A 14,446-nucleotide genomic window follows, 5' to 3' on the forward strand; every position below is an offset into this window, starting at 1 on the left:
TCCCTATGTTCCTGCAGCAGCTGACAGCTAGAAGGAGGGAGAGGAGGAGAAGCTGCCAGCTGTGGGAAGGGAGAATGGGGGGGGGGGCTAGTGTTGGAACCTGCTTAATAATGATCTCAAATCATATCCATATTTTCTTTAGACATGAAAAAAATATAACTAAACAAAATCATTAAGGAATATAAATATCACAAAATGATTAAATGTTATTGGAAATGCATGCAAGCGGGACTCATGGGAGCATCTCAATGGATAGCATGCCATGCATTGAGAGCGTAATGCATCTACACTGTTGTCATCACCAGCTGTTACACATATAAACATCTCCTAAATGGTGCATGTTTAGGAGGTCTTCACTGTACCTACAGGTAAGCTTTATTATAGTGTAAATAATAAAAATGTGAGAAGACAACCAACCACAAATAATAGCGCAACCCTACACCAATCAATAAGTAAATATTTAAATACATATTCCTCTGAATTGGTAAAAAATAAATCAATAAATTAATAAATCAATGAATAAATCCACCACCACATATGTGCACATAAAAAATCGATAAGTCCATTAAAAGTCCACAAATGATCCTTTGATAAATGAAATAATGAAATAATGAGATCCTCCTTCACCAATGTGACATCCAGTGCTCAGAACACCCCATCAAAATGCACACTCACCATGTGCTGGTGATAAACCAGCGTATCTTTAAATATCCAGCAATATTGGTTGTCTTCTCACATTTTTATTATTTACAGTTTACTATTATTATTAATAGCAGCTCCTACAGTGTGTATATTTTGAATTGAAGCACATTGGCGCGATGATGTTGGTTTAATAAGTGTTCTGTGATACATATATACTGACACTGGTGGTGATCAACCTTTTTGGTAAGCTTTATTATAGGCTCACTTGTAGGTACAAGAAAAAAGAGGAGTTTACTACAGCTTTAACCAGATCAGCACAGTGGCTTAATGGTTAGCACTTCCACCTGGCAGTACTAGGGTCGTTGGTTCTTATCCCAACCACAGCACCACCTGCCTTGAGTTTGCATGTTCTCCCTATGCCTGCGTGGGTTTCCTCTGGGTACTCTGGTTTCCTCCCACACTCCAAAGACATGCTTGTAGGTTAATTGGCTCCTGTCTAAATTGGCCCTAGTATGTATGAATGTGAGTTAGGGACTTTAGATTATAAGCCACTTGAGGGTTAGGGACTGATGTGGATGTACTATATATACAGTATATAGCTGCACGGGGACAAGATAAAAGGCCTACGGCAGGAGCAGGTGTATAGCAGTACATTCTTCATCCTATGGGAATTTAGCTGATTGACTGTGACTGTGAGGAGACAGAGCAACAAGAGAAAGTACAAAAGAATATACAGGTTGGGCAGTTGGAGCACCAAGATAAGCAGAGAGACAGGAAAGGTGAGACAAGACAATGAGTGCAGGATGGAAGGACTGCAGGGAAACTAAACGAGCCACAATTGATAGGACTGAGAAGGGGAAAGACCGGAGCATGATTGCAGGTATAGGGGGAAAGAGAGTACATAGGGCAAGAATCTGGAGCAATAGTGGGAATGTCAGGGATGAGAAACAAGGTTACAGAGGCGACAGACTGAGCATGGCTAACATTAGAGCAACATTGTGGGAGAATGACAGAAGACTGTAGAATGGAGGGGAATTTTGCAGCTGCAAATGTGTTTGTCAGTTGCCGGGCCCCATGCTGATGAGATGGCGCCCGGGCCCCCTACAGGAAGACTGGAGGTACCCCCATAACAGCGGCCCTGATCCTACCAAGAAGAACTATTAAGAGACATTTCTGTGCTCTTAAATGACTGTGGCATGACTTCATCCTATATAAATCTGCCCTCCTAAAATACAAATTCTGCCTCCATGCTACCAAACAAACCTACTTACTCTCTCTTACTAATACCTTGTCATCCAGTCCTCATTGGCTCTTCTCTACCTTTAACTCTCTGCTTTGTCCTTCACCCCCTCTACTCACTGACTCACTGCCCAAGAGAATGCCAATCACTTCAAAAACAAGATTGATGCACGTCATGAGGACATCTCTACTGTGCAGATATATTCCCCATTTAACATATCTTGTCTAACAACACAGTCAACACTTTCCTCTTTTGAACTGGCTGCTACTGAAGTGGTTACTAAACTTTTCTCAGATACCCACCTAACCAGTTGTCCCCTGGATCCTGTTCCCACACAACCTATATGGTTAACCTCTTATTCTGTCCTATGCTCTCTCACTCACATCTTCAATCTTCCTTTCTACTGGTACCTTCCCCTCCCCTCTAAAGCATGCACAGATCACTTCAGTACTTAAAAAGCCCTCACTGGTCTCCACCAACCTGAACAACCTAAAGTGTTACTGAACCAACAACAGTAAAATCATTCTGTATATGCAGTAAAACATGCTTGTTATACTCACTGTGAAACCTAAGGGGTTATTCTTCTGCACTGTGTAAAAAGGCCATTAGATCCTGTCTTCTCTGCTCCTCCTCTTGTTCAAATGTCCATGTCTTATCTCATGATAAAACAGACTGAACCCATAGCCATTCTGCACATGCTCAGTTTAGTGTATATTGCTAAAGAAGGTTTTTTTACTATTACAACTCCTTTCTCATAGGCCTACCTCTCCACAGGCTCCATATCCCTTATTTATTCTATCATGAATGCTGCTGCCAGACTCATCAACCTTACCAACTTCTGAGCATCTGCCATACCTCACTGCTAATTGCTCCACTGGCTTTGATTGCCCAGTGAATTACATTCAAAATACTAACAACAACATGCAAAGCCATTCACAACTCTGCCCCAAGCTACATCACTAATCTTGTCTCCAAATATAAGCCAAACCATCCTCTCGGCTCCTCTTAAAACCCCCTGCTCTCAAGCTCCTTTGTCTCCTTCTCCCATGCTCGTCTCCAGGACTCCTCCAGAGCCTCTCCCATCCTCTGAAACTCTCTACTTCAGTCTGTCCAGCTATCTCCTACTTTGGCAGTCTTTAGGCGATCCCTGAAAACTCATCTCTTCAAGGAAGCCTATCACACCTCCAAATAAACTTTTATCACTTCCATCATCTCATCCCCTCAGTTATAACGTTTTCTACCCCTTGCCCCACCCTATTAGATTGTAAGTTCTTATGAGAAAAGCCCTCTTAACCCTCTTGTATTTTATTGTATTGTAAGTGTACTGTTTCTCTTTATATCATAAAGCACTATGCAAACTGTTGGCGCTATATAATAATAATTGTGATAGTGATTGTATTGGCTGGGTGCAGGGGCGGACTGACCATTTGGAAACTCGGGCACTGCCCAAGGGCCCGGGGTCAGTAGGGGGCCCCATGAGATGCCCCTGGTACCTTTTTCATAGGCTTTTGGGCAAGGACACAGGGGCCCCATGATCCCCTATTGCCCGGGGGCCCCATGAGTTGTCAGTCTGCCCCTGGTTGGGTGTTTATACTTATGTACTAAGAAGAGACCTTTACAAAGCCTTACTTGGGGGAATCAGTTGGTGTATTATTATTATTATTATTATTATACAGGATTTATATAGTGCTAACAGTTTGGGCAGCACTTTACAAAATGAAGGTAGATATAATAGTTACAGTACAATTTGGTAAAAGAGGAAACAGAGGGCCCTGCTTGTTAGAGCCTACAATTTAGGAGTACAAAATTATTGCTGTACAAATTCAACTCTAGAGATCTGCTGCCTAGGGGATGTTTGCAGAAGTCAAACTTCCTATAGACATACATCTTTTTAAATGTTCAACTGCAATTGGCCATATCAGATGACAACCATGTATGAGAACCTTGAGGTACATAATGTCTGTCATAAAAGAAATATAAGGGTGTCCTTGCTGACCTCATTTTAAATATCAACCTTGCTGTGTCTGGAGTCAATATTAATAAGTACCAGAGTAGGTACAAGAAACAGAAAGTTCAAGAGAAGTCGGAATTCTTTATTTGTATTTTTTGGTAATTGCTAAAAACATACTTACATACTCCGATTTCCCATAAAGTGGACCCCCCCTTCCCTATAAAAAGGCCAATATTAAGTAAAAGTGCATATTTAAACTAATAGAAATACGTATCTACATACTCTTGATTGTTTGCTCTAAGGAGCAGGGCCCTCCTAACCCTATTGAACTGTATCGTTGCTGTATTTTCTCCCGTTATAATGTAAAGTGCTGAGCAAACTGTTGGCGCTATATATAAACTATATAATATTAATAATAATATGCCTTTTTAGTCAAGCATTCAATGAATCCTCCAGGTCAGAAATACATCAGGAGGGACCAGCTTCCTCTTTTTCAATCTCTGGCCAGCCCATGGTGATGATGTCCATGCAGGATGTTATGCATGCACTTTTAGAGATATGAAAACTTTTTTCAAAATCTCTCAAGACCTAGCAGTTTAGTTGTGAAATCTCCCAAAACCCCACAGTTTAGCTGTGAGAACACTCTGGAAGGCACTAGTGATGTAGTCTTCCCAGGGTACTAATGCATGGACCTGGTTACATCAACAGTGCCTCCACAGACAAGGAAGTGGATTGCTAAAACCAAGCTCCTAGTTTTCCCCCCCAGCCCCCGCCCCCCGACCTCTCCATCACGACCAACAACGCCACCATCAGCCCCATCCCGTAAGCCAGAGTACTAGGTGTCATTCTAGACTCCAATCTGTCTTTCCAGCCCCAGATCCAATCGCTGACAAATTCATGCAGACTCCACCTCCACAACATCTCCAAAATACGTCCGTTCCTAACTCCAGAAACCACAAAGCAACTCATTCCCACTCCCTTATCATATCACGACTTGACTACTGCAACTCCCTCCTCGCCGGCCTACCCCAACACAGGCTATCCCCGCTTCAGTCTATCCTGAATTCTGCGGCCAGACTCATCCACCTCACCAACCGCACCGTATCCGCCTCCCCCCTCTGTGTATCCCTCCACTGGCTTCCGATTGCCCAACGCATAAAATTCTAAATATTAACATTGATGTACAAAGTTGTTCATAACACTGCCCCAAACTACATCACCGACCTGATATCCATCTACCACCCAAAATGCACTCTCCGCTCCTCACAAGACCTCCTTCTCTCCAGTTCCCTGGTCTCCTCCTCTCATGCCCACCTACAGGACTTCTCCAGGGCTTCCCCCATCCACTGGAATTCGCTACCCCAATCCATCAGACTGTCACCTACCCTCCTCGCCTTTAGGTGCACCCTGAAAACCAATCTCTTCAGAGAAGCCTACCCAGCCCTCAATTAATTGCTGATCTCCTCCGCTCTTCCCACCACTCCATCCCCCACAGCTATTTCCTACTGTACCACTCTCCCCTCCCTCCCAGATTGTAAGCTCCAAGGAGCAGGGACCTCGAACCCCTCCTGTATCGCATTGTATTGTTACTGTACTGTCGCCTACTATAATGTACAGCACTGAGCAAACTATTGGCGCTATATAAATACTGTATAATAATAATAATAATTTCAAAGGTAGGTAATTAATTACTTTAAAAATGATTTCACATAGAGATTGACTTTGAGATGTTTGGGGAGTTGCGTAAAGAGCTGAATGAACCTGAGATTAGTCAGCGTAAGGGGGGCGTGGAATCCAGCTTAAGTAAATGCTTTTTCAATTGCACCCTGCAATCTGTAAAGATGACAAGGAACATATTTGCCACTCCACTTGATTGTTGAGCTTCTGGGAATATTGTTACTTAGTTATGGAGACTTTGTTCTCTTGGCCTCCTTACTTTCCCACAGCCATAATGTCAGCATGCTCTGAAGGCAATTTCATATACAACCTCACATGAGCCTTTTTTGCAGCACTGATATATCAGACAAGCAAGCAATTGCTTCTATGCTGCCTCCATGCATAGAGGGATCTAAAAATTGCTTGTGTTTACAGTCTAAGCCACTGTCAGCACCAGGTGCATGCGCAGCGCTGACAGCTAACCAAAGGGGAAATGTTACCAATAATACATTACCGAATGGCAGCAGAGGGTTACTGTACTGACAGTTCTGTGTCTGCAGGCCACCACAGATATAACATCCAAGATGGCAGCACCCTATAGCAATCTGGGTCTGATGAAGCTCATAAAACATTTGACAAAAAGCTTATAGTGCACATAACAGAGGTAAACAACCTCAATATTTCATATAAACATTATTTTAGATGAAATGTTGGACAGTTTTTTCCAAGCTTGTGTACAAAATATGACAATTTTAAAAGCGTAATTTTAGAAAAAGTTATCAAAATTAAAAATAGTGGGAAAAGGTAAAACCCTGTGTCAGGTTTTAGGTGCTCTCTGTATCTCTATTAGGGAGATTTTCCTACACATCTTTTCAGCCTCTTAGTGAAACAGGATGTGGGGGAGATAGGCAGAAGGAAAATACAAAGAGCCAGTAAACCCCTCTCTTCATATTAGTCCTTATCTGACATCAGTATATTCTAAACTAAAAAACTATATAACTAAAGTTAAAGTGTTACTAAACCCACAACAGTAAAATCAGTCTGTATATGTGGTAAAGCATGCTTGTTATACTCACTGTGGAACCTAAGGGGTTAATCCTCCCGATTGTGTAAAAAGTATGTTTGATCCTGTCTTCTCTGACCTTCCCCTTCATTTACTGCCCCCAATCCATCTGCTGATAGTACAGAGCTCTAAGAGTCATTCTGAACATGCTCAGTTTAGTGTGTATGGCTAAAGAGGGTTTTTTTTACTATTGCAACTCCTTTCCTCATAGGCCTACCTCTCCATAGGCTTTTTTTTTCTTTGGGAGGGTGCATGTGATCAGCACAGAGCCAATTACCACTGTCCAGACAGAGGGTCAGGGATATGCAGCCTCGTAGGACAGAGCAGAATGAAAACTCCTCCAACAAGCTTTAACCAGTGCTCAGCTTGACATTGATAGAAGTAATATACTGCTGATGAGAAAAGGTATTTAATTTAGCAGTTTATATTTACTAAAATAATTGCATTTCCATATTATGTGTACTGTGGGAGACCAGATATAGTGAATGCAGGGTCCTGGGTTTAATGACACTTTAAAGTGTATTTAAACCCTATTTAAATCCTAAGGCCCCTTTCACACAAGTGGTCTGGTCAGGTTCTAGGCGGACCCAATTGGACCCTTAATTGTCCTCTATGGAGCGGCAAATGCAAACAGACTTGTGTCTACCTACCTCCAAACCGATCCGATTCAGCATAAACAAACGAAAGGAGATCCATTCCCCTCCGTCTGGATGGACCAGATCAGAGGGCAGTCAGGTGTAAATGGATAGGAGTTCTGTTTACATTGGACTGCCCATACAGTGGAGTGGGCTGTGTCGGTGTCCACTCTGCATAAGCGGAGCGGACAAAGATCTGTCATCCTGCCTCTCTGCTTGGCTCAGCAGGGCATCAGCAGACAGATCCCCTGCTGAGAAAAAGGGATCAGGCCACTGTGAAAGGGACCTTGCAATTATTGTCTCTTATTTGCTATCTTTTGGTCTGTAAAATATAACAAGGAAAGAATTTTGTTACATATGTTTGATAATAAAATTCATAGTTGTCCTGTGTCCTGTACACTCTGCATGTGCTGTCTCAATTTGAGTATTTAGCTCTACTTGTTGTTTTCTTGGACTATTTTGGATTTCAAGTCAGCCAAGCCTGCCATAGATGGATCGAATCTTGGCCAGTTCAGCAGGGACTGTCTGAATTTCAATCCATGTGTGAACAGGTTGGTTGCAATGAAGTCGATCCATCACTCAACGTCAGTACAAGCAGCTTGTCTGGGTTTTTTATTTTGTTCAGTCGCTGCTAACGGCTATAGTAACCAGCAGTGATCATTGTATTCTGACAGCGGGGACACCTCCCACTGTCAGAATACAAAAGCTCCATGGGAGGGATTCCCGCATCAACAATGGGGTTGCAGGAAAGAAAATGCCTTAATGTATGGCCTTCTTTAGTCCCTATGCTGTGGATAAGAAGACAGCACGAATGGATGAGTAGTTTCGCAAAAGACAATAGGCAGGGCTGACACCACTCAATCCACAGAAATGTGTGTTGTCAGGCCACAACACAATTTAAGAGCAATTTTGGCAAATAAACATGCATTTTTCTGTAGTTGCAGGGTCATTAAAGAGATAAAATATGGGACATGTGCAGGTACTGCAGAGATGTACTGGATATGTTTTTTTTTGCCTTAACATACACTTTAAATGAAGAGCACACATTACTTATACTACATAATAAATATATATTTCACTGCGGAGCTTAAGGCAAGATAAAGGTTCAGTCATTTACTGTTTGGTAACACATATAATTTTGCTGCAAATCAGTTTTCTTTCTTGTACTGTATCAGCATATTCCAGAATGCATTCCTAAAGCTGTACTGATATGAGAAAAAAAAATTCTACACGTGTCATCATAACAATTTTTTTGATGACGTTTGTTCATAAGCAAGAGGCTTGTTTAAGACCTTGCCTGTCAGTAATTGTGTGTATGGGACAGCTACTTCGCCACCATTAGTCTACCCGCTTAGGTATAAAGTCAGGTACACACATAGCAAAATCCTACTGAACTGGACGAATTTCAGTCTGTGTGTAGCCCCCTATATTCAACAGATGCTGACTGTTAGACCAGCTACTACCAACCGGTCCTTCTGGAAAACCAGCATTTGATCAACTGCTGCATCAGTGTGTTCTGATAGGAGCGGGGGTTGCGCAACACACAGTGAAGGACGCAGACTCCATTTTGTTAAGAGTATCCATTTCTCCCTTATTCTCCTTCCCCCTCCTTCCTGAGAGGCACAGTGACAGATGTGTGGGTGTTAAAAGTGTCACAGGCCAGATCCCAGCAGGGAGCCACGTGGTGCCCCACTGTCCCAAGAACCTGTGCCAATTCACACCTCGGGAGAGACAAGGCAAACTTTCCCAGAAGTTGAAAGAGATTCCGAGCTAATAAACCTAACTCAGCGTAGGTGATAGAATCAGATAAACACTTCTCAAATCCATTTTTCCCCTACGTCTCATATCTTGGAATATGAGAGACTTACATAAAACACAAGAGGAGCCGAACATTTTGGTGGGTCACTCGCCTTGTCTCGGACACACAGGGAAGCAGAAACATAGATCTCGTGAACCATGCAGTATATAATTTCATAATTCATATCTAATCAATCCTCAGACTGGTCTGTATAATAATATTCCCGCGGGTGGACTGTCACTTGTGCAGATGAAAAGTTATAGGAATATGAGTTATGGAAGATATTTTTGCTCTAGTTGAGGCATCTACCCCTTTCTCCACGCCCTAAGTGGAGATTGGCCTTTGACTGCAGAGCCACTCCCCTGCTGGGGACTTTAAAACAGGCTGTCAGGCCTAAGAAAAGAGTTGAAGCATTCTCCCATTTTTTCCATCGCAACATAAGGAGATAAAAGCACCCTTCTGCTCTGAAACTTGGATCTGCTAACCCAGGACTTTGGCAAGTACTTTAACCCTTTCACCTCTCTCTGATATCTCTTTGCTGTGCTATGGTTCTTTGTACATGTATATATATATAACGTAGTTACATCTTTGTTCTGTAAATATTTTTATTGCTCCTGTTTGACCTTTTAGTAATAAATCTTTCTTTCTGAAAGTGTTGAACTGTTTCTATAGCTCTGTATTGCAACTCACGAATTCCTGCCTCTAAAGAGACGCTACTGTTTGTTTAAACCTCTGTATAAAAGGCCTGCGGACCGTTAGCTGGAAAATCGTTGTGCAGCTGAGTGTGGCATTGTTACACACGTCACATCGCGGTTTTAGATTGGCTAGTCCTTCTGTCACGAGTTTGGTGAGCAGGTCTGGGGTCTGGCGCTGCGATCGTGACATAGTAGACGTCGCGATCGTGGGATTGTCGCATGTTGGTGGCGGCGATCTTGCGATAGTGACAGGGGTCCCCACTGTCAGAATACAATAGCACTGGGGGAAGATCCCTGCATCCACATTTTTTGTATGGATACAGGAATTTGTGAGTTTTTTTGTTCAATCCGCTAAATGAATGAAAAAAAAAATCTTTGTCTGTACCTAGCTCCCTGTACCCAGGCAGGAAGAAAGATAACATTGCACAAGGACCTTGATGCAGCATGAGTTCTCAAATGACTCTTTTACTGTCTCCTTCTCATTATGGGTTTTTGGCACCTGCCTGAACTACAAATACGTGTGCCATCTGGAAATCAATGTGGATGACCAAACCTTTTATAGTGTGCATAATTAGCTGCCTAAAGTAGAAGACCTGGATACGTGGATCTCTTAATATTGTCAGTTTAAATATGCTTATTAGTATGGTAGAATGACAGCATAATAGATTACCCTTTTTCTAAAAAGAAAAAAAAATTCCATGTGCTTCTGTGTTCTTTTTAATAACCATCCTTATAACCTCATCCTGGTGCATCCAGGAGACCATGGAACTCTTTATCTGTGAATTCTACAAAACTAAGCACAGTCGAACTGGCATTTTGTGGCATTTTAAGAATTGTAATAGGTAACATACCAAAATGCTGTCTAACACATACTGCTCATGAGTAATAAATTGTTAGCAGGGCTGGGACAAGGGGTGGGAGAGAGGGGCAGCTGCTCTGGGCACAGCAGAGCAAGGAGACAGAGAATAAATGCAGGGGGGTACACCCATTCTACAACATACATTAGCTGTAGGGGAGAGGCACAGTTCCAAATCCTTGCCCTGGGTGTTAGATAAACCTGTCCCAGTACTGACTGTTTGTAAGTGGTACAATTCATGTAGAAATCATGATCTATATGTTTTGTTGTCCTCTCTGACACAGTAAAAAGAAAAAGGGTATCTATCATAGATGACTTAAAGCAGAATTCACCTAAAAAGGGAAGTTCTGCTTTTCTTCCTCCTTACCTCTTCTACTACTTTTGGATGTTTTTTTTCTTGAAACAGGCACCTATTTCTTACAGGTAGTCGCTCTCACTTCCTCACCTAGGAAGTTGGGCCCCTCTACCTGCCTCCAACCTCCTGGGACATGTCACAGGTCCCAGGAGGCTACGGGTCCATTGAGAAAGTGAAGTGCTACTCGTGCATGTGCAGTGGAGAGCCAGCTGCCAAACACCAGGTAGCCACACCACATCCAAGGTGGCAGCACTGGGGACCCTAAGACTGGTGAAGAACTGTCCTGGGTCAGGACAGAGTAGGATCACTAGACTAAGTACATACTTATTAACAGTCAGCAGCTACAGTATTTGTAGCTGCTGGCTTTTAATTTTTTTTTATTTCCAGGGTGAAGATCCTCTTTTAAAGTGACACTAAACAATATATTTATCCTCCAAAATAATCCATATACATATACTACCTAATGGCCCTATAGTCGATTATTTTATGAGTTTGCTTTTATGCTTCAATGTAAAGTCTTCCTAAAAATACCAGCCCATTTTAGGAGGCTGAGAACAATAGAAGGTACATTTCTGGCTTAAGAATATATTCCTGAATATTAAAAAAAAAATGTTGACTATATTTACAGATTTAGTGTCACTCTAAGACATTGAAATGGCCAAGAAATAGCTACATCTTTTTTTCGTGAAAGATCTGTTGCGAGTTTCAGGAATTTTCCAAGGGCTATCAGCATGCACCAATAGTTAGGGAAGCAATTTCACTTATCACCCACTATGCTGGAGAAAGGCTCCTGGGGGAATTATCCAATTCTCAACATTAGACTCCTTCGCAGAGTCAGATGACAAGGGAATCATGTGCAAGACAAAAATTGACAAGTGCAGTGACATCACTACGCATGATAACACGCAACAATGTCATCACAAATAGAGAAAAAAAAAATTATAAGTGTATTTTCTTTTTCATGGTTGCTCTATGTCCACTTGTTTATAAGTTTTAGCAGAAATATTATCGTTATTGTACTCTTCAAAAAAATTCAGGCTGCATGCAAATTTACAGAATCATGCAAACTGCTGTTTCCTATCTCTCTTTGAGAATGTTAGTTGCCTGGCTGTCCTGCTGATGCTTGTGGGTTGATTCACTAACTGCAAATAGGCTTTTCACGTTTCAGGAAGATTTTCTCTTTGTTTAGTGAATGTGGTGAAAATTCACTTTGCAAATAGTACCCAATCCCATGCAAAAAAAATAAAAAAAAACAACATATTTGCTTGCAAATGATTAGTTGATGGAAGTCAGCAGTTTCACCTAATTCACTAAACTAAGGGAAAATGATCTTGCGAAGTGAAGAACCTATATGCTTTCATTGCTGTATGTCCCTAACTCAGGACAAGTACAGAGATGATAAATTCCAACGCTTTTCTGACATTCTATTTCAGCATGTTCCTTCAAGGTATAAAACTAGTCAACCAAGCATCAAGCATTTTCAAAAGGAGGACAACAATGGAAATCCTCGTACATTCCTCGTGACAGGGGCACATTATGTTTCATTGAACATGTGAACCTGTGTAAAAATCAAAACAGTAGTGTGTATAGCACAGCCTGTGCATCATATAAAAATACCCAGAGTAACTGATGTCTGAGTGCATTTTTCTGCCATCATACAATACAATAGAAAAACAAATGGACTTGTACTGTCAGGTCCATAGTGACAGCTGTTTATGAAAGAGATAACTTGCATGAGCTGAAGTGTCTTTCCAAATGCAGTTTGTGCACCTTACACCTTTATATGTACCAATTATATATACATGTTTCCATATATTCTGCATTTTCTACAGTCTATGCATTATTTTAAACCTAATTGTAGATTCATCTGCCTGTATGGTCCACTGACATTCATGGAAGACCTAGCAATCACGATTTAAATAATGCTAGCAGCAGGTACCATAATATCTACATATATTTGGTCATAACCTAACATGCACGACAATCCTGATTTGATATGCTCATTCAATAAGGGGTTTATTAAGAACATACAATTTTAGAATATTTTGTCATCCATCAATGCAAAGTGCTAAATTAAAAAGGCTACACAAATCCCCCAAGGTTCTCCTTCAAACTTAATTCAGCCTTGCCTGTATGGTATATGACCCACTTTTTAGCTTGTATGCATATTATAGTACATTTGAGAGAGTGGTCATAAAATAACTGACCCACGTATTGTGCATTTCAATGAATATTATGAATCTAGGGCGGGTGTGATATGAATGGTTCTCTGTAATTTATAAACCTCTGTGCCATATAGATAAAACAAAAATGCCAAATGTTTCCTTAAAAAATTATTAAACAGATGTGTCAGAAGAGCTATGCGATGTAACCTGAGATTACTTTTTTGTATTGATGAATGACCTATTATAGCATGGCCGAATGGCATGAATACATAACTGTTGCAAAATACAGAGGAGGCAATCTAGACAATGAGCAATAGCTTCAGTGTCTCTACTGATGAAAACAGACTTGGCCTATGTTGCACCTAGTTCCATTTTCCAATGCATATGATCTCATCCAGTTCCAGCACTAGATTGATTTTATCAATGGAAGCGTTCTGCAGATGCTAGTAGCACAATCTCTGCGCAGTCAGCTCCTTATCCATATCCCCTGCTTCACTGCTTATCTTTTTTTTTTTTTTTTTCATGCATCTATTTAACCAGTGCCTAGGCAGACCTTAATTGTATTTCCTTATTGAGCATGCAGTCTTACCCTTTTTTTAAAGAACTGAAAGGCAGAACACTTCTTGACTGGGAATCCATTCATGTCTTTGTTGACCATTTTCCTCAGTAAAAGATCCACAGACAGGCACTTGCTTAGTCACCGCATCCGTTCCCCCCTTTTGAACCCAATGTGAACACGATCTACACTAGACAGAGGGAAGATCAGTGAATGACAGGCTCAAACAGCCACGAGTTCCTGAATCTTTATCCTGATCCATTCATTCTGCACCAGTTACTGCAGCAGCTTGCAGTGAGAAGTCAAGACTTTTAATCATTCATTAAAAGCAGAGACATGCTAAACGCCGTATCGCAGCAACTTGCTGAATGACCCATAAGCAGAATGATGAAAAATTGAGCCATCCTGGTCCTTTATCAAGTGCTCATAGCTTAGCGAAAGACACAGCTCCCTCCCAGAGCCTGTATTTTGCTGTTTCTCAGGTGACGTGATGCTCTGCTGTTAGAGAGATGAGAGCTCTGATTCTTCAGCCTGCTTTTTTTGATTGGGTACCATCCATTGGGAATAGTGCTGGCATAGCGAGAGCGAGAGATGGAAAGAACACTTAACTAATAAGGTTACTAGCTCTCTACTGTAGGCAAAGGGCTCCTAACATACAGTAACTGAGAGACGCAGCCGACCCAGGGGAGGAGTGCATATGTGACTTATGTTATGCCATGCAAGGAGACGCCACTTAACAGCCAGTGTTGCACATTACATATTCTTCAGTTTGGATTCTTTTACCTGAATGTTAAATAAAAAGAAATGCAAACTGCATTTATTTTATAGGTTTAC

General features: G+C 41.5%; 1 protein-coding gene across 1 annotated transcript in view; it reads right to left on the reverse strand.

The window, feature by feature from the left end:
* SGK1 (serum/glucocorticoid regulated kinase 1) overlaps nucleotides 1–14,077 on the reverse strand; it is a 279,618-nt gene extending 265,541 nt beyond the window's left edge. The window contains exon 1 of the mRNA XM_089676195.1: nucleotides 13,646–14,077. Coding sequence (XP_089532321.1) covers nucleotides 13,646–13,714 — 69 coding nt within the window. The 5' untranslated portion in view covers nucleotides 13,715–14,077. The remainder of the gene's footprint in view (nucleotides 1–13,645) is intronic.
* Between the last annotated feature and the right edge of the window lie 369 nt (nucleotides 14,078–14,446).

Source organism: Staurois parvus, unplaced genomic scaffold (genome assembly GCF_062004578.1).
Source record: "Staurois parvus isolate SC_StPar_1 unplaced genomic scaffold, SC_StPar_1.0 ptg000165l, whole genome shotgun sequence".
Taxonomy (NCBI): domain Eukaryota; kingdom Metazoa; phylum Chordata; class Amphibia; order Anura; family Ranidae; genus Staurois; species Staurois parvus.